This window comes from Pangasianodon hypophthalmus, chromosome 8 (genome assembly GCF_027358585.1).
Source record: "Pangasianodon hypophthalmus isolate fPanHyp1 chromosome 8, fPanHyp1.pri, whole genome shotgun sequence".
Classification (NCBI taxonomy): Eukaryota; Metazoa; Chordata; class Actinopteri; order Siluriformes; family Pangasiidae; genus Pangasianodon; species Pangasianodon hypophthalmus.
Window position 1 is genome coordinate 2,236,213 of NC_069717.1, and position 12,459 is coordinate 2,248,671.

The following is a 12,459-nucleotide window of genomic DNA, read 5'->3' on the forward strand; positions in this document are numbered from 1 at the left end:
CCTTCACTCCAATCAGGACGGAGCCCCAGAGGGACGGACTCATTCTGCCGCTCATTGCTATTCCCTCACTGCCCGACTCATAACGCCTCGACGAGCCTCGTCTGTCCGGCCCGCAACAAAGAGCCTCAGTGTCTCAGAGACGCTTCCCGAAGCAGCACCCCAGAGACAAGATGAGAGAGAGAGCGAGAGAGAAAAAGAGAGAGAGAGCGATCACATTTCACTTTACAGAAAGAGGGAGATTTAGAGAGAAAGAGAGAGAAGCCGAGTCAGCGAGGCGGAAAGACAGAAAGACGCTCACAAAAGCCCTCAGTGTTCGTATCCAGCAGCAAACACACATCAGAAACATTTACACACACAAACTCCACCCACAATTATTATCGTTGGCATTGCTATTACTTCTAAACCACTCCAGAGCTCGCAGCTCGCGGTGTCGTCTCTCGATCTGTTCCACGATTGTTGGCGAATGCTCTTTTTCGTGGACGTCCTGATTTTGCCGAATGACAGGCGTCTCTGTGTCTCTTAAACCCGACACACTCACAACAGTTTTTCTTTTCACTTCTTCATTTAGATGTACTAATACTAGCTAGCATGCTAGCGGTTTTAATAACACAAAACAACACTATACGATAGCTACTGCTAGACAGGCAGCGTTAATGTAATCTGGTGTGAAATATGGCGTGAAACAGAAATTATAACGCTTTTTTATTCATAACACAATTTCTGATGTGTTATTTTATTTGAAGTATTATATCAGCGCTGCCTTTTCTTCTCACTCTCTTCTCTCTAAGTAAGTCTTAGAGGTAAATCTCAGGTGAGGTGCTAGCAATCTTGGCAAACAGTTTTAATTACACATTACGACAGCTTCCCAAAGGTTTGCTAATGAACTCAGCTAGCTACGTAACACTGGATAGCTATTGCTAGATATGTTAACGTTATCTGAATATCGCCATAGTAATGGGTAATAATCGAGTGATCAGCTGATCAGTTTTTAATCTAAAAACCGATCGTTTTTATAAGTAACATGATTTATGATATGCGTTATTTTATTCGCAACATATTTCTGACTTTTTTTCTTGATGATGATGGGCTGTGGGGGGAAAGGGAGGTGAAACATGTCAAGTTATTAGCGATTAATATTTTTTCCCCGCCCACTGGTGCGTGGTGAAATGTCGAAAAATCAGAAAAGGTTTTGATTGTTACAAAAAAACAAGAAGTTTGTTTATTAACTGATTGATACTGATGAATCGTGCACAATAACACCAGAGACACGAACTACAAGGTTAAAAACATGTCATTTCTGATTTCAGGTTGTCTTTGAGATCTTGTCTTGTTGTCACTGTCAGTTGTCAAAATCAGGACGTTCGTCTCTCACACATCCACACACATTCCTGATTAAAAAAAAATCGCAATCGCAAGTTGCTTTAAGTCACTTTTGTCCTTTGATCGTTTCTAACACAAACTGAAAGAGTCTGTTTGATATCGGCTCTGTGTACGCGAGAAGCTCCAGTGTGGCTCAACTGCTAGACGTCCTCAGCTCTATCGTCTTTACGTTAAGTCTTCGAGCTGAGATCTAGACTTGCCTCTGGTATCAGGATGCCCTGTATATCACACACACATACACATACCAGGGAATTAAAAAAAGAACAAAAGCGCAGAGAAATGTCCACTGAACAGTTTCCTCTCAGAGAGACTTGCTACTGTTGGCTGTAGAGTCGAGCGAACACTTCACAGTATACTGATATCCGGTTTCCTGAAATGTGGCTCCGTGTTGTCGGCAGAGGGGCTGTAGAGAACCTCGCTAGCATGCTAAGTGCTAAAGGATGTGTGAGGTGGGGAGGGGGAAGGGTTTTTCAGGGAATGAGGCTAACTGGCAAGTGCTCAGCTCGACGCTTGGCTTGGATTCTGTCTCACTTGGTCAACTGAAAAACCGTCTTTCGAGCAACACTGTGGGATTTTATAGACGGCAGTGAGACAGTTTTTCGGGCAGGTTTCGGGAGTCACGGCTCTCTGGAAAAGAGATAGCTTCTCTGTCTCTTTACTGTCCGTTGGATGTACACTCTCTGTCTTTTTCTCTCCTCACGTCCCTCTCGCTGTCCATCCTCCTTCCCAGAACATGGCTGAAATCCTGCAGCTCGCCGAGCCCCCTGGTGGCGTGGAGGACGCCGGGTCGCACCAACGCTGCGTTCGTACGTGGCTGTATCGGATAGTTATGGTGGTGTCTGTTGGGTTTGCCATTGTTGCTGACGCCATTTTGGCTCCAGTGTGGCGGATTGCCATAATCTGAGTGCGGATTGGGAGCGGATACCACCTTCCTGCGCTCAGGCGAGTCTTGAGGTGTCGCCGGTCGGTAATCGCTGGCGGAATTGCGTGTCTTAGGAGCCGAATGATGCCTGCTTTGCTCTTTCTGTATGGCAGGATGAGGAAGGATGAGATAGCGCTGCCTTTCAACATTCGGGATACCTGGATCATCCTGCTGGCCTCCGTCACCGCCTTGTAAGTAATCAGAGCTCAGGTACATGATGGAGGCATTTGGACCTGTTTGGGTGATAAATGTTTGGCTCTGCTCCCAATCCGAGTCCGGAAGGTGGAGATGGCTGTGGTCGTGAACATCAGGAACGGGCCGTTTCTGTTGCAGCGGCGTTTGCTCCGGAGTCGGCAATCCCGGATCCTGGATTTCTCCAGATTTAGGCCAGCCGTTAGTGAACAGGTCCTCTACCTGCGCATCGACGCCGCTGATCCTTGTCACGCTAATCGCTGAGCTGCTACGCCCGTGTCCTAGCACGCACTGTTCCCTGTCGGCATGGCGACGCCCAGCCTGGCTCGAAGCCCCGCCCCTGGAGCGGCGCCGGTGCTTGAACGTCATGAGCCAGCAGATCATCAGGGCAGAGAGCGCCGCCCCGGTGGTGAATGCAGAAACAGCACACATGATGAGAAGGTTGACGGACACCAGGCCATCCGGTTCCTCCACGTAGCTCTCCTGGAGTAAACCTGAAAAACACACACACACACACACACACACACACACACACACACACACACGATAAATACGCATAAAAAAAAAAAAGCCCAAAAACACAATCTTACGTAATCATCGCTCAGCATCACTAAGTGGAAGTACTAAACGGAGTTGACCTTCTTTTTATCAGCCTCAAAAGACTGAGTCATTAATTCCTCAGCGGGACGAGGGGAATGTGGAGCTCCGCCATTGGTCTAGTGGATAATTATGCTCATTAGCTAAAGTGGATGGTAATGTTAATAGCTGTAATAACTGTCTTCCTGATTAAAAGTATCTCTTTATGCCTCTGCTCTTCTCGCAACATTAACAGAGCTGTGAAAAACGGCCGCTGCGGGATACACACTCGCCCAACTTTACCAAACTGTATTTACATGTGGAGCAAAGTTCACGCGGAGTCATCGAAGAGGAAGACTCACGCAAGTGCAGAGCGGAGGAGAGCGATGAGCAAAGAGAGACGGACCAAAATAAAGATGGAAGAGAAAAAAATGGAGAGTGCTAAAAAAGGGAGAGGAAAGACAGATGAAGATGGAGAGCGTGTGGGTGAGCAAGAAAGTCAGAGAGCGCGAATAAGAGAAAAACAGATGAAGAGGGAAAAAGAAAGATGGTGAGAGAGCAAAATATACATTAAAAAGATAACAAGAAAATGAGAAAAAGAAAGGACAAGTAAGAGAAAACAAGAGTTGGAGATAAAAAAAAAAGATAGAGAGAGAGAGAGAAAAGGAGAGATGCAGTAGGAAATAAAGAAAATGAGAGATGGACAGAGAATCAGAGAGAAAAAAGAGAAACAAAGGAGAAAGAAACAGATGAGAGAGAACAAGAAATGAGAGACAGACAGACAGATAGATAGACAGACAGACAGAGATGGACTGATAGATAGAGGGATGGACAGATAGAAAGCTCCACAGACGGACAGACAGACAGATACCTGGACAGACAGACGGATAGATAGATAGATAGATAGATAGATAAACAGGTAGACTGACAGATACCCAGGCAGACAGATAGATAGATAGATAGATAGATATATATATAGATAGATAGATAAACAGGTAGACTGACAGATACCCAGGCAGATAGATAGATAGATAGATAGATAGATAGATAGATAGATAGATAAACAGGTAGACTGACAGATACCCAGGCAGACAGACAGACAGACAGACAGACAGATAGATAGATAGATAGATAGATAAACAGGCAGACAGATAGACAGATGGCTTTAAGCTTTTTCCCCCAGATGAACCTTAACACAGATGTTGTTCCAGAACTTTCTCGCCTTTGCCTTGGCTTCAGATGTGTTCCTGCTGCACTTCCTGTATTCAGACTCGATTCTGCTAATTTATTCAGCTTCCTGTTCAGAAGTCGGAGCGTATTTATATTTAATGTACAAATTAAAAGATTTATTTTCTCTTGATGCTCAGTCTAACAGCTGATAGTGACTCAGTGCAGTCCTGCATGTGTTACAGCACAGCGCTCTTCTGCATTCTGATTGGTCAGAAGGTGCTGATTGATTTTTTATAGCAGCAGCTCTTAGAGGAGTGGAGCTGCAGATCACAGGTTTTATTAATCATTTATATTATATTGTCTCACTCTACGTTTCTCTCTCTCTCTCTCTCTCTCTCTCTCTCTCGCTCTCTCTGAGGACATAAGCTCTGAATTTTGCATGCTGATGTGACGGTGTGTTTTCGTTCGCGCTTGTGTTCCCTGATGAAACAAATGTGGCAGTTTTTTTTTAAAGTGCTTCTTCTCAGACACAAGTTCATTATTAGAGGGCATTTAGAAGTCAAAATCAATCTCTCTCTCTCTCTCTCTCTCTCTCTGGGATTTCTGTAGTGTGTTAATGATCTCTCGCTCTTCTGTTTTTCCTCCATGGCAGACGGCCAGTCAGACAGTCTCAGCTGCCGTGCTGTAAAATAAAATAAAAAAACACCAGGCAGTTTATCCCGTCTTGGCTCGTCCCTCTTTCTCATCGCATTTCCTTGGCGAGGCCGTGAGGTTGCTCTCCGCCTGCGCTTCATCGTGTTCATGCCAAATCACTGCCTGAGGCACATCTGTGCATCATCATGTGCTGCATCCAGCTGCAGGGATGCATCAGGTGTGCGTGTGTGTGTGTGTGTGTGTGTGTGTGTGTCTGATGACTGCACATTTCACATTTTCACAGTAGCTCCATCTGACAGAACAGCTATCAAATCATTTTTATTAGTCTGAAGTAAAATGTTGCGAGTGTGTGTGTGGGTGAGGATAAGCGCTGAGTGTGTGTGTGTGTGTGTGTGTCTCGTCAGTTTGTGCATCACGGCATGAAGCTTTTTTGCATATTTGATAATGTTTTGCTCAGCCAAAGGCAACCGAGCACTCAATCTTAATAAACGTCTCAACTATGACGGTGAGAAATATATTTCCGACTCCAGCAGAGAATTTAAATGTAGTGGCTGGTATTTTATTGGGAGCAGCCATACTTAATTCTCTGTCATTTTCAAGTTCTAGATCTAGGGGTATTCATCTAAAATTTCTAAAGGTTTAGTTTCATAAAATTCCTCCCCTGCGTAAGTGACTAACATAGCTGAATGGCATCAAACAGTTAGCTTTTAATGTTTAGCTATTAGTGTTCAGTTTATGGCTATAAATATGTTTCGTAATAGCGCTTTATTCTGATTAAAGCACAGACCCTGAAAAGATGATGTCTATATTAAACTTGAGAATAAACTCATACGTCTCGTTCTAGAGTCGCTGAACTACTACCAGTTTATTTCATCCGTTTATCGGCTCTGCTGCAGTAATGCTGTGATTAGTTCAGTCCGGTGAAACACTTTGCTGCGGTCTGATGTCTGCCTGCTGATGATCTCTGCGCTAAGCAAAACACAATTCCTCTAAATTTGCAGCAACTCAACCAAAAATGCCCAGATTCTCTGCATACAAATAAGTATTAGTGTTACACTTTTAATGCTCCTTAAATCGGCTATAAAATATGCAACAAAAAATAACCACCGAACACCAACCTCAAGCCATGGACTATAAACATCATCCATCTATTCAAATATCAGGCTCATTATTGAAATATTTTTGTAATTTATTAGAGCCATAATTTATTAGAGCCATTTTTATTCCAGAACTTTCCACTAAACACATTTGCCATTATTTATAGGCTGACTAGTTTTTAAGTTACTGAGGTTTGGATTAAAACCAGGCAAAAAGGCTAATAACTATAAGTACACTTCCTCTACTGTAACAAAGAAGAAAAAAAAACAAAAACAGACCCCCTAGTTATGCTTCACAGACCCTACTCCAAGAACCACGGCTTTAGATAATCACCTATCCATCTGTCTGGGAGCGCCGAGCCTCGATCATTTCCCTAAAGTCCCCCCAAACTTTATACTACTTTTCTTTTATGAATAAGTGGACAAAAGTGTGAAATCGAGTGTGTGAAAATTGCACCGGTTTTGGCACTTCCTTTCACAAAACTAAAGGGAGCTGAAAATCTCATTGTTATTGCATCATAAAATGAAAGAGATAATCCAATATGCAAATACAGGTCATGCATGTAAGTTAGGTTAGATTAGATTAGATCAACTTTATTGTCGTTGTGCAGAGTACGAGGACAGAGTCAACGAAATGCAGTAAAGTTAACTTTACAGATTAAAATTTCAGCCCCTTCAAATGGTAAAAAAAACTTTCCTTCATCCCTGTATGACCTCGAAAAATTAGAAGAGTGTGTGTGTGGATTTTGCACTTTATTGCTGCTGGGTCCTCTGATGGAAATTACCCAGCCTGCACTGGTCTTTACCTCTAAATGAGAAAGAGGCTTTAAAAGTCCTCGTGTCTGGAGGGCTGTAATATTCTCCTCGTCTCGCTCTCCGTCTCTTCCCCAGCGCCGCAGCCGGTCATGAATAAAGCCAGGCCATTAGAGAGTGTTGCCTTTGTAACCACCCGGCTTTATCCTTATAGAAGACAAAACGAGCAGGGGGGAGGAAGCGGAGAGGGAGAAAGAGGTGTATGGGTGTGGATCTGCTCGTTCTCTCTGCGTTCCCTCGGGCGGGGAGAACATTAAAGCGTGATGGAGGCCGAGCCGCACGGCTGAACGGTGAGCGGGGCTGGAGCTCCAATTACAGAGCCACAATCCCTCAGGAGTGCACTCGTTAGAGAGGCCTGTGAAACCCCACAGTATGTGTGTGTGTGTGTGTGTGTGTGTGCGTGTAATGAGCACACATGCCCTATGGCCACTATTATAATTGCACAGACCACCTGAACGAGATGATTCACCTTCCTGTAATCGCGATCACACTGAGTGCCCTGAAGCCTACGCTCAAATCTCCGAGCTGTAAAAAATAATTTTTCCAACATGAGAGCTCCGGCTCTGTCCCAAAAACGTCAGCCATCTTACGGGTCTGTCCCAAATACTAGACTTGCACGACTATTTAGCGTTCTCACTGAAACATTTGCAGTTTTAATTACAAACATTAGTTATGTAAATGTCAGCCAAAATGTTGGCTCCATGTTTTTTCCATGTCTAGTTAGTGTTCTTACGAGAATGTTATCCACTTTAATAAACGCTAAAGAAATATCTGACTCGCTGACCAGTTAGTGTTCTTACTAAAATGTCGGCCATCTTAAGGCTCTGTCCCAAATACTGGACGTCATGTCTACTTAGAGTTCTTTCCAGAAAGTCACCTGATTTAACTGACGTCCCAAATCCTACTTACTGAAACATCAGCTATCTTAATGTTCTGTCCCAAATACTTCATGAATATTTAGTGTTCTTATTTTAATGCAAGGTTTCTGAAGGCTCTGTCCCAAACACTAGATGTGATGTTTAGTCAGTGTACTTATGAGAACGTGAACCATTTTAACCGAATACGACTTACTTGAGAAAAAAAAGAAAATCTTAAGGCTCTGCTCTAAATGCTGGACTTCATGACTAGTTGAATGTGTTTACTGGAACGTCAGCCATTTTAAGGTGTCTGTCTGCACACTAGACCTCGTCTGCGTCTCAAACCACAGCATGCTCACTATATAACGCACTATATATGCAGTTTTAACTCTTTTTTACTTATTCGTTTAGACTTGCTGTGTCATCTGCATCTGGTTTTAGATGCTAATTGGGTTGCTAGATACAGAACGGTCAAAAATGTTCCAGACGTCTGGCCTTTTCTTTTGTATTCTTTGTCTCACTGTTAGTCGCTAACCTCGGCTCGATGTCTCTGAGCTTACCGTGTGTGTGTGTGTGTGTGTGTGCGCATGTGTGTGTGTATTTTTTTTCTTGTCCTCAGTCCCTGGCTCCTCGTCTCCTCCTTTCTGTGACATCCTTTCATCTTCAGCTAGCCGTCTCTCTCTTGAGACACACTCCTGCGTTCTTTACTCGCTCTGTCACTTCGTCACTCTCCTCCTCTCTTTTCATCTGTCTCTTTGTGCTCTCTTTATATTCTGTGTGTGTGTGTGTGTGTGTGTGTGTGTGTGCACACGAACAGCGCAGCATTGCTAATAAAGCCTGCTAGCTTAAAGCAGCACTTCAAATACGGCATGTTCCTGAAACGCCGTTTTAAACAAAGCCCTGATCTGTGATGTCATCAGCGCATGCCTCTGAGTCCTCCCACCTGAAAATTCCCTCCAGATCTCGCTAGCTGGTTTACAGACAGGAAAGCTAATGTCTAGCTCTACAATTCTGTTTACTACCCAAATGAGCACACTTAGTAGTTTCTTTAGTAGTTTGTATATCTAATGTTAGCTGTGATTTAGTTTTCCTGAGAGGTAAAACACTAAATAATGGAAAAAACTGAACTAAAGTTTTTCACTCACATAAAAAACGAATAAAAATGAAGCTCTTTTACGATTCATTTAAATCAGGACTTTTTATTTGTAGCTCTTTTGCGTGCTCACTCATCAAAAAAATGTTTAGGTTAGTAGAAATTAGTAGTAGTAAATATAGTAGTAGTTGAAATATTCAGTGTAATACTCAGCAGTAATTGAATTATTATCCTGTGTTTACAAAAAAAGACAGTCCAGGGCGACATATTGAATTTTTTCTAAATCATATGTTTTTGAGTAACAGTGATCGAGTAAATTTGTTTTTGATAAGTAATAGAAAGAAAAGCACTTTTGTAGCAGACTGGGACTTTAAAACCACACTCCAGCTGTGTGTGTGTGTGTGTGTGTGTGTGTGTGTGTGTGTGTGTGTGTGTGTGTGGCACTAATGAAGGCTGCTAGCTTACTGCAGCCCCTCGTTTCAGATTTGTGTCATTAAAAGCCCAGCTGCTGTATGGATTAGCCGACAAATTGGCAGCTCTTTGAGTGCAGGCTCATTGATCTGCAGCTCGAGAGAGAGAGTGTGTATGAATGTGAGTATGAGTGTGTGTGTGTGTGTGTGTGTGTGTGTGAGTGAGTGAGTGAGGTGACTAAAAACATGCAGTACTCAGGCTTATATAACGGCACCCCTGTTACTGTTCAGCTAACTTCTGCAGCACAGATCATCACTGATGCACACGCATGTGTGTGTGTGTGCGTGACACGTGTCGGTACATGTGAGAGTGTGTGTGTGTGTGTGTGTGTGTGTGTACATCAGCAGGGTCTGGGTTCACAAAATCAGTGTGTGTTCATTATTCCATCTCTGTCTCTTTTCTCACTCAATCAATCCCTCTCTCTATAATTTTCTTTCTCACTCTTTTTCCGAACATAGGTTGTGTTAAAAGCAAACTCCGCCAACACACACACACACACACACACACACACACACAGAAGGCGTGTCACAATAATCAGCTACACTGCATATATTAATGCGCTCGTTCTAATGCGTTATTGTTTCTATAGTAACAGCTCATTCACATGGAGGACACGCCACATAAACGGATTAAAATCATGTTTAATCAAATTGACATGGTGAAGTTCTCTGTAAGGAGATGTTTATATAACATTTATGGAAGGAGTCTCCAGTGTCAGCGCTTTGGAACGGTCAGAGGTAAAGCTGTAACTTCAAGTTTTCCGACATCTTCAGCACAGAGGAGTTTACACTTTGCAGTTTCTTGGTAACATGAAAAGCTGCGTTTTTTTCTTTTAATTAGTCAGTTCAAGAGAGAGAAAAAAGAGAGGCTGGTGAGGGAAAGACTGTTTATCGTTCATTAAATGCAACCATAAGCAATCATGTATGATGTGTTGTTCTTTAATCAATAAAAATGTACTTTATGGGAAATTGCTATGGTGTAAGAGGAATAAAACATTATAACGTGCTGTTATAGGAAAATAATCAACTTCAGGGTGGTAACACACACACACGCACGCGCACGCACGCACAGTTAGCATCAATTGCAAACATTTACACAACAATTATATACGTGCTAATCAATGAAAAGCCGCACGTTTACAAGCAGCAGCCTTTAATTAGTCCACATTTACCGTTTTCAATAAACACAAACGCCTCAAATTAACACATGTGGACTCGATCATGGCTCCACCGGCTGTGTTCCAAACCACAGCGTTCTCCAGCGTAATTACGTTTGGGTTCATCTACAAAACCGGCTGAGGATTAGCGTGATGTGGAAAGCAGGTCGGGTTTTAAAATGATGCTGAGTGTTGAGTTCATAATGCAGGATAAAGCGGCTGCCAATTCGGAAAATAAACAGAAACACATGGTCTATTCTTACACACACACACACACACACACACACACACACACGCCCACCATGTGTGATGCTGTGGTGTACTCTGTTTTAGTATTTATAATACATATATTTTATTTCATTACTTCTAAAATTCATTTATTTATTTATTTATTTATTCAGTTTTTGTATTTATCCTTGTGTAGTTCATTACATTCAATTTTGTATCATTTTTTACAGTTACTTAATTAAATTTAAACTTTTACTACTTGATTGTGCAGCATTTTGAGCTACCATATGTATGAAAAATGCTCCATAAAAGAAGACTGATTATTATTATCATTATTATTATTATTATTATTATTATTATTATTATTGTAGTAATAGTAGTAGTTAGTATTTCTGCACTCAAGGTGCCCATGAGGATTACCCATAATGCATTGCAAGCATATCGGTTTTAACTCTAAGAAATGGCCTTGAACAACGAGTTGGTGTAATGCAGTCTCACAAAAACCTCCTAACATGTTTCTAATTATTTTGAACTCTATTTAAAAACATGCTGCGTGTCAGAAACATGTATCTTCAAGAATGAATGTGACTCCAAACATTAACGTTAAGTGACAAGCAGCAAATTAATTGGAAATTAATATAAAAATAGTCAGGTTGTTCAGTCTCATCCCGTATGTTAACATGTTTACGTGACTAATTTACTGTATGTTATTAATGGTTTAGTTTCACATTATCGACAGTTTTAATTAGCTAACTCATTATTCTTCTAAAACCCTGTACCAATATTTAAAGTTTCTCTGTGCAAAATGTTAATATTTGTCAAAAAAAGTTTATTGATATAAATACTAATTTATAGCCCTGTTTAGACTGGATTAGTTTTATAAATGGCGCTGACTAATGTAATTATTCCTGATGTATCTCTGGGAGTTTAGCCACGCCCCAGTCCACCATGTCAGTATTTATTTTCCGCAGATTTTAATGTTCATGCATCTGGGAAAAATTACTCCGTCTTTCACCTTTTACTATAAAATGACCAGTAGAAATAACCCATCGTAATATATATCCCGTCCGGACTGACACGCTGCTAAAGATTTCATTATATTAAAGCTTCAATCTGATGTTACGTAGCTAAGAAATTTTCAAGCTAACTTTAACTGCGTAGCTACAACCAGTAGCCAAGTTCACTAGCAAACTAGCTACTAAAAGATTAACCATTATACTTTGTAAATACACATAGGAAAAAAAACAACAAAATACACAGCCGTGTATTTTTATAAGTGAAATATTTCGAAACATGGGGTGGGGGCGGGGCAACGTAATCGGTTGTTGCAATTTTAAATTTTTTTATTTTTTCGTAGTTGTTTTACATCCTCTCTTCTCTGTGAATTTGTTGATTAGCATCGATTTCGATTACATTTTTGTCATCATTACATACAGTTTTATTTCTATTCTATTATTCTTCTGTAATTTTTACCAAATCTATACACTATTATTTTTATTTTTCCTTCATGATCAATAAAGTTGAACTCATCTTTGCTTAAGAACTAATTCGGATTTGGGACACAGCCTAGAGTTTCTGATTACTTTTCTACAAACTTTTCCCCATTTTACGGCTACCGAGTCCGCATCCAAACCTTCTTTAGCTTCTCTCATTACTAGCAGATGGTGTGGAACGCCAATAATACGAAAACAAACGTGAAATTTTTCACCTGCATCCAATCTATCAAACCCACACACTCCGTGTAAATGTGATTATATGAATGAACAGCTTTTTCAGAAAGTGTGTTTTTATCCTACTTCACCCCAATCTGCCTTCCTGCCAGGTGAGTATGCGAGAACTCAATCCCCTCA

At 41.5% G+C, this 12,459-nt stretch overlaps 1 protein-coding gene across 1 annotated transcript in view; it reads right to left on the reverse strand.

The window, feature by feature from the left end:
- sema6bb (sema domain, transmembrane domain (TM), and cytoplasmic domain, (semaphorin) 6Bb) overlaps positions 1-12,459 on the reverse strand; it is a gene marked incomplete at its 5' end in the record, with an annotated part of 143,463 nt that overhangs the window by 6,886 nt on the left and 124,118 nt on the right. Inside the window, one exon of the mRNA XM_053235914.1 lies at positions 1-2,988. This exon is cut by the window's left edge and continues 6,886 nt beyond it. Coding sequence (XP_053091889.1) covers positions 2,036-2,988 — 953 coding nt within the window. The remainder of the gene's footprint in view (positions 2,989-12,459) is intronic.